The 15270-nt window shown below is 43.4% G+C and overlaps 1 protein-coding gene across 6 annotated transcripts in view; it reads left to right on the top strand.

Moving 5' to 3' along the window:
- Window positions 1-15270, top strand: part of Mcc (MCC regulator of Wnt signaling pathway) — a 357943-nt gene that overhangs the window by 306879 nt on the left and 35794 nt on the right. For all 6 annotated transcript variants that reach the window (XM_076912699.1, XM_076912703.1, XM_034518675.2 and 3 more), the window contains 4 exons: window positions 4594-4740; window positions 5729-5818; window positions 7650-7798; window positions 12902-13042. In XM_076912699.1, the coding sequence (XP_076768814.1) occupies window positions 4594-4740; window positions 5729-5818; window positions 7650-7798; window positions 12902-13042 (527 nt within the window). The remainder of the gene's footprint in view (window positions 1-4593; window positions 4741-5728; window positions 5819-7649; window positions 7799-12901; window positions 13043-15270) is intronic.

Below are 15270 nucleotides of genomic sequence, written 5' to 3' on the forward strand. Positions count from 1 at the left end.
CCGAATGAAGCAGATCAATATTCTTGCTTTCAGAGGCCATCATAAGGAACAGTCTTTTAAAATTGGGTATCAGCCTTTGTGTGATAGTCCACACCTGTCCTTCTGGGGGCTCATGTGACAGAGTTTCAGAACAGTGTGGGCTACATACTGAGATTTTAGTGCAAGGGTAGAGAGGTGGGGTGGGTCAATGCCTGGTCCTTTTTTGGCATTGCTTCTTACTACTTATAAAATCTCCTCCTTTTATCTCATTAGGAATCCTGGATATGTCTATTGGGACATAGTCTGCTCTGTTCATCTTTTCATCTGTAGCAAACTCTGATGGGTTAGCTGGCTGCCTCTCTCCTTTCTTCCTCTTTAAAATTGTTACTCCACATCTGGCAGCTTCCTGGTCAAAAGCCCAAGTCTTCTGATCTCTAATGACACTAGGTTGGGCTAGTTATAAGTTTGATGTCTGAGGTAGGAAGAGGCTTGGCAATATACACCAGTGTTAGATGATAATAGGATGCTACAGTGTGTGGACAGCACAGACCTGAAGCCTACATCCAAATATGCTGTATCTTTGAGTTTTGAGTTACTGACTTAGAGATAAGGTTCAACCAAGCTAGGCTCAGGCACACGATCCTTCCAACCTTCTTAATGCTAAAATTATAAGTATAGAATTGTGCCACAGTTAATTTGGGGCTTTTTTTTTCTTACAGTTGTTCCTTCTTCACCACTCCAGAGAGTCTATTAGTTCCTAGAGTAGCACATTTTGTATACTTCTTACAGACAGATGTGGTAGGAACCTATGGGCTCTGTTGGGCAGAGAACTGTTTGGCCCAGGAGCCCACTCCCCATCTCTTGCCCTCCTTCCTGTCCTCTATAATGTCAGCTCTTATGCCTGGCAACTGGAGAATTTTATTGTCTTTCTTTTTCCCTGGGCAATGAGTTTCTCTCTCATAGTATCTTTTCCATACAACAGCCATTTCCATGCATTGTTAGGAAGAGTGCTTGCTGGCTTTTGCTAAGGCCATCGTATGTTGATGTTTTAAGTTGTACTGTGCACACCTCCAAGAAGCCCTCTATCTGTAAAGTGTGAGACAAGTCCTACATGCATCTGCGCTCCCTGCGCAAACACATGAAGGTTCACAAATCTCAAGGGTCAGATTCTTCCCCTGCTGCCAGTTCAGGCTATGAATCTTCCACTCTACCCGCTATAGCTTCTGCAAACAGTAAAGATACTGCTAAAACCCCTTCTGCAGTTCAAACTAGCACCACCCACTACCCTGGATTTCCTCCCAATTTTAACGAATGGCATATTTACTTTAATAAAAAAAATCTTCACTAGAAGCTGAGATTTATCAGGTAATTAGTATAAATACAAAATTTTTAAAAAATGTTATTCTTTAATATTACTGGGGTCCAAGAATTCCAAATCACAATGTGCACTGCAGGGTTACACCATCTCTACAGGATGGAAAGGAGCAGCCTTTGGTGTCTTTCAGCGTCTGCATCTCATAGCTCTTGATTTGCAGCCATTCTCTAAATTACTCTTCACGTGTCCTTCACTGGTCTCCTATCTCTGTCTCCAGCCTCCCACCCCCACCTGCAGCCCCTTTTAAGAAGCAAGTCATTGTGTGGTTCCGATTCTAAGTCCAGGATGATCTCAGATCTGTGGTATCATCCCATCTACAGAGACTGTTCCGAAATAGTCTCATTCCCGGGTATTATGGAGAATTGGGACATTACTGTTGAGGTTGTCCTGATCCAACCCAGTCCCATGGGAGGAGTGAAAAGGAAATCTCCAGTGGCTGTCTGCCCACCCCCTGGTCCTTGTCTAAGCTAACTTCTTGGCCTTCAGTTCTAGTGTTGGCTCATCTATAGGAGATGGTCAGGGAACCCTGCAGCTGCCCTTCCTTCTGTGTGGCTGCTCCATCAGCTAGCTTTTTGTCCTACTGATGAACACTGTCATTTAAAAATAGGGCATAGTCCAAAAGGAAGGTATCGTTCTTTAATTTTTACAGGGTCCATAGCTTTTTAAATGAGAATGTATAGATGAGAAATTACTGGACCACATGAATGCACATAGGAAATGACTAGAAGCGATTGCCTGAGAGCGGTTAGCAGGGTTGTGCAAACCTTTTCTGTTTTAACCTGCAGTGCTACTTAGCTTTACCTCAGTCAACATTCAGCATCTTTGTGAATAGAAGAACAAATGTTTCTAAAACACGGGTCATTTTAAATGATGCTTTAATACATTTGCTAGAACTATTTGTAGTTTTCAAAAGCCAACTATGGTTGGTTTATGCCTGAATCCTTGTGCTGGAGAAACTGAGGCAGGGCAATTGCTGTAAGATCCAAGACCAGCCTGGGATAAGGAATAAGATCCTGACTCAAAAATTCCTAACCGAGCAAACCAAGTACACTCACTGGTGATTTAGGAGCAGGCCAGTGATGGCTTCCTGCTCCGCTTAGCCTGGATATAAGTTTTAGAGTGACATTAACTTTGTTAATTATTCAGAACCTTATTGACTCCACCAGGGAAGCTGCCTGAGAACATAGTGGAAGCACAGGCCCTCACTCCCCCCTCCCCCTCGGCTCCATGGCCTGATGAACCTCCATACTGACACTGCCTTTGATTTGTCAGGGAGTATTCCAGAATAAACTCCCATCATGAATTCTGTTTGACTCCAGCAGGCATGTGTCTTTGCAGTCTGGTTATGTTTTGATTGCTGCCCTTGTTTCTGTTGTGAGAACACTGTTCATTTCTAGCAATCCCTAGCTCCTGGAAGCCACAGCAAAGCATTAAGCTCTTTTGATCTGTTTCCCTATTGAATGCAATTTGCTCCAAGGGAATTTCCCTATTTTGGCTTATAATATGTTGATGAATTATTGAAACTTCAATTACTTTTGGTTCCCAAGATAGCAGGGTAGAGATAGCCCAGACATTTAATATGAAAGCTTTCTAGAAGCTCTTAGAGAGGGGGAGGGTGGGGGCTGTGTATCTGCTCTCTGCCCTTGCCTGGAAGGGCTATGGCACCAAGAGCTAGCATAGGGTTGGGCTCTGCTCTGCCCGGCTGTGATGTTTTGTATAATGCTTTGTAGCCTTGGGTCAGCTGCTCAAGGTATGGTTGCCTGATGTCCAGCATTCAGGCCTTTGGAGAGCTCATTAGATGGAAGATTTCTGGCTTCGTGCAACCCTGATAAATCTGAGCCACTGGGGTGGGCTTCCGCTTCCCTGGTTTCTCACTAGCCTTGAAGAGGTAGATCTGGTATACCATAAAGTTTAGAAAACCATGCTCTAAATGTTTAGGTGTGCCTTCTGGCTGTCTGTGTCTGGTGCTTCAATCATATGAATTTTTGGACACTGCAGTCAATCGGAAGCATAATAAACTAGGCTTAGTAGTACTTCCCCATAATTCTAGCATTCAAGAGGTAAAGACAGGAGCTTCAGAAGTTCAAGGTCATCTTGGTTGCATAGCAAGTTTGATAATAGTCTTGGTACTCTGATGATTAAAGTGTGTCCATGGTTATCATAAAGGTTGCAACTGACCTCACTTACTGGGATGTTTCTCCCCTTGGTGGCCACAGAGCAGTAACCATAGATAATGGAGACTTAGATATTCATTGTGGTGTTAATACGACATTTTACTTTTTAAATTTTATGTGTATGGGTCATCTGATCCCCTGGGACTGTAGTTATAGATAGTTATAAGCCTCCATGTAAGTGCTTCAAATTGAGCTTTGGTCTCCTGGAAGAGCAGTCAGGGCTCTTAATAGCAAACCATCTCTCCAGCCTTCACTCTTGTGTCTTAAATGTATTCACAGGGCCCTGTTTTCTTCTGTTTTGCTTTTGTTTTTTTCATGCTTTAATTATTTAGGTGTTTCTACCATACCAGGGATGCTCTGAGCTTTGGTTACCTGGAGGAACGATACTGGTACCTTCACTGTCACTCCAGTTTGGTTTTATCTCTTTCCTAAAACCCTGTTTCTAAAAACTCAAGAGTTTGTCCAGTATTGCGTATTGTCCAGATGCTGTGCACACAGTTAGTTCTACCTCCCTATCCCCCACCCCCACCCCCACCCCAGCCACACCTCTACCAAGCTTACCCTGACACATTCTCCCATGGAACCCAGCTCTCCTATCATATACCATTTTATATTCTCTAGAGTAGCTTCAGGTGGAGGTTCAGTCTTCCCAAGTTCTGCTGCCTTGGAGCACTCGAGACAGATGTTTCTAGTGTGTGCAGGCACAAGCGTGTGTGTGTGTGTGTGTGTGTGTGTGTGTGTGTGTGTGTGTGTGTAGACTCTTCTCTATCCCTGTGCAGCCTCTGGGTTTCCTAAGACTAGAGATCACATCCTTATCTGAGTTGCAGCTTTTCTGCATACCTCCCTCCTATGTTGGATGCTTCCAATACTTAGGTTGCATATTCTCTCTTCTTGCTTGTAAATTACGGATGATTGGTCGGGAGTGAGTACACTTAAGAATTCACTAGCTTCAGTGGACTTGGCCAGATGAGCAGCACAGTTGAAAACTTTGCCTTAGGCTGTCTGGCTCTCTGGCTGTTTAACCTGGGAAACCACCAACTCCGTCTAAACGGATTTTGTTTTCAGGTCCGAGAGCTTCAAACTCGGCTGCAGAGTGTGCAGGCGACTGGACCTTCTAGCCCGGGTCGCCTCACCCCTGCCAATCGCCCAATTAACCCCAGCACTGGAGAGCTAAGCACCAGCAGTAGCAGCAATGACATCCCCATCGCTAAGGTGAGCTCCCTGGGATGAGTCTGGGAGGGTCGGAACACTTCTTATCGAAAAAACCCAGCCGTGGCTGAGTCCACCATTGTGAAGCATACCAGTATATATCTGCTAGTGGCTTCCCCTGGGACTGAGTGTCAACTCTACCAAATCAAGCTGCAGGGAGAGATAACCCACTAATAGGTTTAAGTCTCTCTTAGATGCAACCTGTATACCAGGTCTCATTAATCAGCCTACTGGAAAATGTCACAGCTGACAAGCCATTGTGGACAGTTTTGTCATGTGCGACCTCACAGTGGAACTATCAGCCCTTAGGGGACCCTGAGTGATGATGCAGTGAGTTCCCCCTCAGAAGAATGACAACTGTGCCAGCAGAAGAAATACATCACAGAGCTGAACTTGGAGGTGCAGGCCTATATAATTCCAGCCAGGAGGCAGAGGCAGGAAGAACAAGATAAATTCCAGGCCATTCAGGAGTACATAGTGAGACACTGTCATAAAAGGAAAAAAAAAAAAGAAATACGTTATTACCACTTGTTCTCTGCCAGTGCTTTTGTACAATTTCCTAAAATGGTGTCTTCCTGCCTGCCAGCGTTAAACAGTCTCCACAGTGAAGCTGTTTCTCAGCCTTTATGTTTAGTAAGTTAGGTGAAACCATTGCTTCTTGACCATGCATGAGTTCTGCCTCCTAAGGAACATTTTGAGTGGTTACAACTGGAGTGCTGCTGGCATCTTGTGGCTACATGCTATAGATGCTACACAATAGCTCGCTCTACCCGGGCTGAGGTGCCTGGCCCTCAATGTGCTGAGGTTGAGAAGCCCCCGTTTAAGTTTACCGCAGTAGAATTGAGCCAGGGGATTCTTTTGAAGTGTTTTGATCAATCACTTTAGATGACAGGGCTAAAAATCGCATAAGCCTTGCTTCAATCTATGCAGGGGACTGTCGTGAACTTTCTGATAAATTTTTCTCTTCTTTTTTTTTTTTTTTTTTTTTAAGATTGCTGAAAGAGTGAAACTATCAAAGACAAGATCAGAATCCTCGTCGTCTGATAGGCCAGTCCTGGGCTCAGAAATCAGTAGCATTGGGGTGAGTGTCTGTGATGGGCAAGGGAAGGAGGAACCCTATACAGCCAGCCAGACCAAGGCTCCCAGAGGACAGAAGTGTTGATGTTCGACTCCGACTTGTCAGTGAATTGGATAACAAATCATAAGGGTTTCATTCCACAGAAGCAAAGCCAAATGTATAAAGTTTCTAAATGGTGAATTGCTACTTCAGCTTTAAGGTAGATACCTCCCCTGATTCCCCCCTCACACACTTGAAAAAGTAAATAACATTTCCAAAAGGTAAATAACATTTGGTTAGTTATTGGTGATGCCGGTGAATGTCTTGAAGTATCTGCTTCATACCATCGGGCCTCCCAGAGTCCTAGGGGGTTGCAAAACTCCAAAAGAACTGTCTCTCTGCATATACAACTTGAAGGGAAACACACTGTCCAGGGAGTGGGGGATGCTGACTTGGAAGTGGGGCCCAAAGCTAGCTGAGCATGGGCTGGACCTGATTGTTCAGTGTGAATCTTCATACTAGTGTCTCTCACCTCCAGGGAGGAAGACTGAAAGGCTGGTGAGGAGACAATGGAGTAGTTTCAGCTCTTTTACTGTTTTTTTTTTTTTTTTTAAGATTTATTTATTTTATATATATGTGTGCTTCAACTGTATGTATACCTGTGTGCCAGAAGAGTGCATCAGATCCTAGGACAGACATATGTGAGCCACCATGTGGTTGCTGGGGATTGAACTCAAGACCTTTGGAAGAACAAACAGTGATGTTAACCACTGAGCCATCTCTCTGGTCCTATAGTTTCAGTTCTTTAAGGAGTATGTTTTATTTTTTTTTCCTTTTTTTATTGGATATTTTTTTATTTACATTTGAGATGTCATCCCCTTTCCTCATTTCCCCTCCCTAGAACCCCCTATCCCATACCCCCTCCTCCTTTTTGCTTTGATACCATTTTAATTACATGCAAGTATTAGGGTCAGTTCTAGGTTGAGAATCTAGCAATACAACAGATGCAAATAGTCAAGGAACAAGCAAGACAATAAACACAAATAGTCAAAGAACAAGCAAGGCAAGAAACAAAAGTTCTATGAACACTCCCATGATCACTGTTTCTAAGGGCTTATCAGGATGACTAAAATATCTGAGCCAACCTCCCTGTCCTAGCCCAAAGTCATTTTCATGTCTGAAGCCTACTTCCTTGTTCTAGCCTAATATTTAGATTCTCGCCTGAAATTACTTCTTTGTTCTAGCCTAAGATTTAGATTCCTGCCTGAAATTACTTAAAAAAAATGAGTATGTTTTATGATTAGGCATGGAACTGGGAGAGCTAGCTGCTTGATTCTAGGGCAAAAGGAAGGAGCCTAAGAAACAACCCAAAAACTCACTTTAATTTCCTAATTGAAAGTTTTGCATTGTGCAGAAACCACATGCATTCAGATTCTGTGCCAAACCCAAACTGTGAGGATAAAGGGGACAACATCTCTCTTGGGCTACAGTCACCCAAGACTATGTCTGTAGAGTGTCAGGAGTTCAAGATAGGAGAAGAAATTCCAGACTATATTTAAAGTCCTGGATTTTCAGGACTTTAGGAGAGCTGGTGGGCTTGTTGTTTCCCATCATGAGCTATTCAGGAGGTGCAGCTGTGAGGTGACTGTGTTTCACACAACACTGTCACAGTCATTTTTTAATGCTAGAATTATACCAACTGAGACCCATGAGACTCAGAAGGATAACCATCTGCTGGCGCCAAATTCTTAAGGAATCTTGGCTTTAAGTTGTTGCATGTGCAGATTGTGCCTGGGGACCGGTGTTTCTGACCTGACATCTCTGGGGGTCGGGGTAATTGTGCTCATTTTTACAGGTTTCCAGCAGTGTGGCAGAACACCTGGCCCACTCCCTCCAGGACTGTTCTAATATCCAGGAAATTTTCCAAACCCTCTATTCACATGGATCTGCCATCTCTGAAAGCAAGATTAGAGAGTTTGAGGTGGAAACGGAACGATTAAATAGGTAAAAAAGCAATCTGACATATTTCTCTGGAGGGGGCTGAGGGTAGGGGTGTGAGTGGGAGCTGCTTCCGGCCCTCATTCTAAAGGATCATCCAAATTGGCTTGTGGATTGTGACCTGAAGTGAGATTACCAGGCTGGCGGGGTTGAGATGGAGACATGACATGCTCATGGCAGACAGGGTCAACCTCACAGGCCCGAGACAGACATTCACACAGGGCCTTGTATGTAGGAAGGTCGAACAGATGCATTCTGACTGTGCCGTTACTGTTGTTAATCCTTAATCATGTATGAACAAGGAGCTCTACCCTGTCTCCTCAATTCATGCTGGACCTTGCAAAGTACATAGCGAGTCCTAGGAGCAATCCCCAGAGAATGTCAAGTAGGTCATAGGCGGCTGCCAAGTGCATGGGCCAGTGCTGCGGAGAGTCACAGTGGGAAGTCCTGGAATGTTGAGTCAGTGTCAGGGGGTGCTTATGTTTGCCAGACATAGCAAAAGCAGTGTGCTGGAGCTGTTCTTGGCATTGGCCCCACATGTTGGTCTAATCCGCTGCTCTTTCTGAGGGCTGTCTGCATTTCTTTATGCACTCTGCTCATGTGCACAAGCCTGAGTCCCTACATCCATCCTAACGAGGAACGTTTACCATATACCACCTTTTTAAATTCTTGCCCATTCTCCTGATATAGACAGATGTACTGTGCACTCCTACTCCTTGGTAAAGACAGGGTTAGTGTATTCTCAGTGACGAGGGAACTGCTTCAAAAGCTAAGAAGGACCACAGCCAAACCCGCTGACCACACTGACTCAGACTCAGTTCCATGATAACAGAATGGCCCCTTGAACAGTTTCCAAGAATGGCGTGGCTGCCTTGACTTAGCAGTCTTCAGGGAGAGCACAGGAAGACCATGGAAAGCTCATGAGCTCATCAAGAAGGGATGCGAGCACTAATTCTCATCTACCATTGCTTAATTCCATTCCTCTTGTGTGTGTGGCAAAGTGGAATAAATCAGACTGGCATGTTACTCCTCTCTGATATGAAGCTGTTTTAGTTCTTGAGAACACAGGAAATGTGGTAATCTGGTCATCTCAAAATTTGCTGTTTTTAAACGAATGTGCGTGTATCTACGTGTGGGTATGGGCACGTGAGTGTGCCTGTGGAGGCCAGAGGCATCCGATCTCCCTGAAACTAGAATTTAAGAGGCTGCCTGCCCAGCATAGGTACTGAGAATTGAACTTGGATCCTCTGCAAGAAAAGCATATGTTTTTAACTGCTGAGCCATCTCTCTAGGCCCATTAAATAATTTTAAATCTTAAAATTAAAAGTTTTCCTTGTTAAATCTACAGTCTTTTAGAATGCCAATCCTGATGATTACCTCAGAACAACAAAGCAAAAACCTTTTTCTCCACTGGCCTTCCCAGACTTAGACCTGAATCAGATATGCCCTTTGCAATTGAATGAAGCCATATGCCTTCAGGGAACCATGCCTTCAGGGAACCCTCCATTCAGCTAAAGATCTCTTCTCTGGGATTGCAAACGTCTACTTTGTTGCTGAACTTGGAGAAGGCAACTTTCTTCTCAGTCATATGCACTCAAGAGAGAACAAAGAAGGGACACTATTTAGTTCTCAAAAAGCAGGTTATATGTCTAGCATCACACAATGGATGCTCACAGAAAATGTCTTAATGTTCAATTTGTGAGGATTAGGCTAGTCTCCCTCTGCAATGAGAAAACAAAGGCTTTGAAGTGGAAAGTTGAGAGATGAAGTCCAGTGCAGTTATTTGACAGGCAGAATTCCAGACCCTGCCCTTTGCCCTCACCCTGTTGTTTTATGATCATAGCTGTGGTCAGAACCTAGGGCTTCTTAGAAATACTGTCTTAATGACTGTTATTTTATTGTTTCAACATTAAAGGACTATTACTTTAAAAAAAAATAAGCCTAGTCTTTGACTCAGATTTCCTTGGGATAGGGAAACGTACTGACACAAAACTGTACTTACTCATGTTGCACATCTGTGTTAAGCACCTACTGTGTGCTAGAGTATGTGGCATGAAAAACAGAAAAGGGTCCTGATCTCATGAAGCCTATGTTCTGTTAGGAAATGTAGAAGGAACACAGTAGAGGTGACATCAAGGAAGAATAATCTGGACCCTGAAAGAATCAAGTAGTGTATTTGTTATTGTTACATTGGATGCTAGAGGAGGATAAAGCTAGGACCTCATACAAGCTATCCAGCCATTCTACCATGAGCTGTATCCCTTGCTTGGAAAGAACCCAAGAGGGTTCTTCCTTGATAAGTAGCGGTCCATGGAGATGTCTCTAAATAGGAGAGGCTTATCATGAGGTTTTAAGGAAAAGGAGCAACTGTGACAAGGTTGGAAGAGTCTTAAATTCTGGGCTGGACAAAAGTGGTGTGAAAAAGGAGCCATACAAAGGGCAGCGGGACCGAGGTAGGGCGGGGCCCTGGAGGATGCACAGGAAGCAGGAGGACCACCAGGCAGAGGGTGGCATAGATACAGAATCGGATTCTATGGCAGATTTTACTCTTTAGCCTAAATATAGTTAGAAGGCGTTTTCAACGGGAAGAACAAAACCTGTTCTCCCTTCTGGAGCTTCGAGGTAAAGGGTAAAAAGAGTGGGAACAGAGAGATGACTGTGACAGGCCAAGAGCGATGGCACATAATGCATTCAGAATAAGGGAAGCCTCAGCCACATTAGATCTGGCTGTAGGAAGAGGCTCTGAGATGCTCCCGTGCTAGCTTGTGATGCTAGGAGCATGGCAGCAGTAACCACCAGTATGGGGGAGGTGAGGAAGAGCAGATTGAAGACAATTGAGCGCCCCATCATTGTTAGTTGGAGGCAGTGTGTGACCCCCCCCAGTGGGAATGCCAGGAGGCAGCTGATGTGTGGGACTGGCACTCAGAGGGTGGTGTGTGCTAGAAAAGATGGGAAGCCATGGAAACAGAATCACAGACTGGATAGAAGCACCCCTAGGGAGAGTGTTGGCAGAAGAGGGAACCCCCTCCCCCAAGCCTGAGCCAGAGGAAAGACCAACCGTCATAGCCTTTACATTCAGAAGACCAGCAGGGTATCCTGACCTGAGCAAGGAAAGTGTTTCAGGCAGGGATGGTTTAGACTCAGCCACATGTAGGTCAGTAAGTGGGATAAATGACTTCCAGTTAGCAAGGAATTCTACTATACTGGAATTACAAATCAGAGAGTGGGGCCTATTGGAAGAAGCCAAAATGAACAAAAGCAGAATGTGTGTGCTCCTAACACTTCACTCGCTGTACCCCATAGGAGTCTTCATTACTCTTCCAACAGACATGTCCCGTATAGGCAACTCCACTCTACCCTAAGATTTATGCTCAACTACAGTGACTTCAACATGCCATCTCTCTCAGGAGTCAATTGAATATCTTTTGAAGACTTGCTTCTATGAAGATTAAAAAAGTGTGCTCTGTGGAAAATGAAGGATCACACTCAATGTCCTAGGACAGAAAATGGAGAAGCTGAGGGATCTACGTTTGTTTTCTACTTTTCCTCAAAGTCATTGTTTTAAGTATACAGTTCTAGATCTAATTTAAAAGAACCTAAAAAAGTTCTGTCAGTCACTGGTGTTGCTGGACATCCAGCTTAGAAGGCCCTTTGGACAAGATCATAGGTCTCCGGGTCCATTTCCTACTTAGGGACAACCTAGTAGAATATTCCTGTTTGTTCACAAATTCACCTTTTGCTAGTGTTCTGTGGTGTGTGGTTAAGAGTACAAGACCTAGGTTGACCAGCCTGGTTATATTCCAAGTCAAGGAACTTTACCTTTCAATATCTGAATGCATCTCCTTACCTGGGTAACGGGTTTGATCATACCTGATTGGGCAGGCTGCTGGTAGATGACCCAGCAAAGGCTCAGCACAGAGCAGTCATTATGACCATGGTGTGCTGTCTTGCTCCATGCAATGTGGCTTGTTGCAGCATAGTTGCAGTTACTCTGCAGAGTTACAGGGTACCAATGCTGTTGCTTTCCTTACTGTACACCCATAGCCTCACACAATACAGGCACATGGCATGGATGAAGTATAACTGGGTACCAGAGTGTAATTTCTTTGTGGTTGTCTTTTGTTTTCTGAGTCGGGGTCTCTCTACATAGCTGTGGCTGTCCTGGAACTCACTCAAATTGAAAGAGATCTGCCTGCCTCCTGAGTTCTGAGATGAAGGATGAGCACCACGACATTCAGCCCTGTGTTTTTATTTTTATTTCACACTGAACTCAATGATCATTTTGGCTTGTTCTGTGTCCGTTATACTTGCTAAAATGCCCAACAATGCCATATCATTGTTGTCATCACATGGGTGTCTTGTGTACATGAATTCATGCACATCTATGTACGTGTGGAAGAAAAATAGATACCAAGTGCCTTTCTCAGTCACTCTCCACCTTCTTTTCATGAGGCAGGGTCTCTTACCTGAATCTGGAGCCAATTTGGCTAGGCTGTCTGGTGAGCAAACCCCAGCGATCCATCCTTTTGCCTTCCCAGTGCTGGGATTATAGATAGTGCCACTTTGCCTGGCTCTTAAGTGGTTGCAGGAGATTGAACTCATCTCCTAGTGCTTTTGTCACAAGCATTTCACTTTGCTGAGCTGTGTCTCCAGCCTCCCATATCACATGTATGTTCTATGTATGCATCTGTGTATGTGGCACATGTATGTGTTCATGTGTGTACTCACCCATGCATGTATGTAGAAGTGAGAAGTTGACATTAAGTGTCTTTCTCCATTGCTCTTCACCTTAGTTTTTGAGACAGGGCCTCTTAGCAAACCCCAAGCTCACCAGGCTGGCTGGCTAGCAATCTCCAGGAAGCTGCTTGACTCTGTCCCCCCAATCCACATCACTAGAGTTACAGGTGCACACCACCATGCCTGTGCGGGGAACTACACACAGGTTCTCATGCTTGCAGGTTCTCATGCTTGCATGGCAAGCACTTTATCTGCTGATCCTCTCCCTGCTGTGTTATCTTACCATGACCATCTAGACTAATTGTGAGTGAGACAAGTGAAATATCGGACCACAATCCTAGCATATAAAATCAATGTGTCTTTCTTTTGTAGTCGTATTGAACACCTCAAATCCCAAAATGATCTTCTCACCATAACCTTGGAGGAATGTAAAAGCAACGCCGAGAGGATGAGCATGCTGGTGGGGAAGTATGAATCCAATGCTACAGCCCTGAGGCTGGCCTTGCAGTACAGGTAGGAGAGCCAGAGAGGGGAAGATGTCCTGGGTGTGCTTTTAATTTTTTTTTAACACGTATTGGTTTATTTTTTTACTTAAAATTAATTAATGTCATTAATTAATGTATATTATTTATATAACTGTATACTTAAAATTAATGTCATTAATTATATTATTTACTTAACTATAAAATTAGTATTATTGATAAAAACAATAAATTGATAGAACTAAAATTATTTTTAAAATTAATTAATGTCATTAATTACTGTATATTATTTATTATAACTATATACTTAAAATTAATGTCATTAATTATATTATTTACTTAACTATAAAAATTAGTATTATTGATAAAAACAATAAATTGATAGAACTAAAATTATTTTTTTAAATGTATTCAATTACTGTGTGCATGTATACATGTTTGAGTGCATACTTGCCACAGCACGTGTATAGAAGTCGGCAGACCACATGAGAATCCGTTCTTTCTTTCTACCATGTGGGTTCCAAATTTCGAACCCAGGTGTCAGGCTCAGCCCTCTGTGTGCCTTCACCCTCTGAGCCATCTCGCTGGCCCATTCTCTGTGTCCTTGCAGCAACTTTGTTACATGCACACCTGTAGCAATCCTTAACATAAAAGGAAAGACCATAACTAGGGGCTTGGACCTGCAAATATTAGTGTGGTTTATATTGAAAACCAATTAGTGTTCCTTGGCGATTAGGGGCATCAGATGTGGTAATAGTGCTTAATGTTTTCCCCACTCTTTCAATTCAGACTAAAGATTAACTCATTTAAGTAATAGCACCTAAAATATCAGGGTGAGGGGGTCAGGGAGATGGCTTAGGGAGTAAAGGCACTTACCACCAAAGCTAATGACCTGAGTTCCAGCCTTGGAACCCACATGGTACAAGGCAAAGCAAAAACCCCCTCTTGCAAATTGTCCTGTGGCCACCATGTGTACACTGCAGTGCCCCCTCCACATGTACTAAGTAAATGTAAAAAAAAAAAAAAAAACAAAAAACCTGTTAAAACATTCAGCTTTTGTGTTCTATTTCCACTTGTTCCTTCTGTTCTTTATTCTTATATACTTATTCAGCTTGTTATAGACTTTCTTTGCTGGTTTGCTTTCAGTCCTAGAAAGTGAACCCAGGGATTTACAGAAGCTAGAAAGTGCTCTCCCACTGAGCTGTGCTTCAAGCCTGGCATAGTTTTTATTTTTGTTTGTTTGTTTGTTTGTTGTTTGGTTTGGTTTGGTTTGAGACAGAATCTCTGGACAACAGCCTTGACTGTCCTGGAACTTGCTCTGCAGACCAGGCTGGCCTTAAACTCACAGAGATCTGCCTGCCTCTACCTCCTGGGTGCTGGGACTAAAGGCATTTACCATTTACCGGCTATTTTAATTGTTTTAACTTATCTTTTTAAAATTTACAAATGTTTTTCCTACGGTATATTTTGAGCATATTTCCCCCTCTCCGAACTTCTCTCACATCCTCCCCAGCGACTTAAGTGCACACCTTTTTTTGTTCTTTCTCTTCCTCCCCACCCCACCCCCAATCTTAAAAATAAACAAAAGAAAAACTCCCAAAAAGGAACAAATAGGCAAAAGACCAATAAGACAAAACAATGCGTAAATAAAACAATAAAATCCAAAGTCCACATAAAAAAAAAAGAAAGCCATGGAATTCATTTTGTGTGGGGCAACTACTCCTGGGCATTGGGCCTGCCCTGGACTGGACTGTGTTTTATATGCCTGGTGACATTCCGCTGGAGAAAGCTGATTTTCCCTTTTATGAGCAGGTATCTATTGTAGATAGGCTTTGGTTAGGAGTGGGAGCCCATATTTGCTTCTGCTATCAGTACTGGGAGCCTATCTGGCTTGAACCTGTGCAGGTTTTAAATGTCTTTAAATGTTTAAAAGTCTGCACTTTTCTCAGATGGCTGAAGGCAAAGCCGCACATTCTATGCCTTTTACATTGCTCGCTTTTCTAAAAGACCTTTGAAGCACCGGTAATTAAAATAATTCCACAGTCAACAGCCTGATGCAGGTAATATTGTCATTTTTTGAATGCTTTCCTTGGGATAAAGTGCCCGAAGCAGGAGACATGAGTGTCGTCATAGCTCTTTGATTGGTTTCCATTAAGATAAGTCACTTCATTAAAGGCATGGTGATGTGGCATATGCCTTTAATTCTAGCAATCCAAGACAGGCAGATCTCTGTGAGTTTAAAGCCAGCTTGGTCTACAA

Source organism: Arvicanthis niloticus, chromosome 14, assembly GCF_011762505.2.
Source record: "Arvicanthis niloticus isolate mArvNil1 chromosome 14, mArvNil1.pat.X, whole genome shotgun sequence".
NCBI classification, from domain to species: domain Eukaryota; kingdom Metazoa; phylum Chordata; class Mammalia; order Rodentia; family Muridae; genus Arvicanthis; species Arvicanthis niloticus.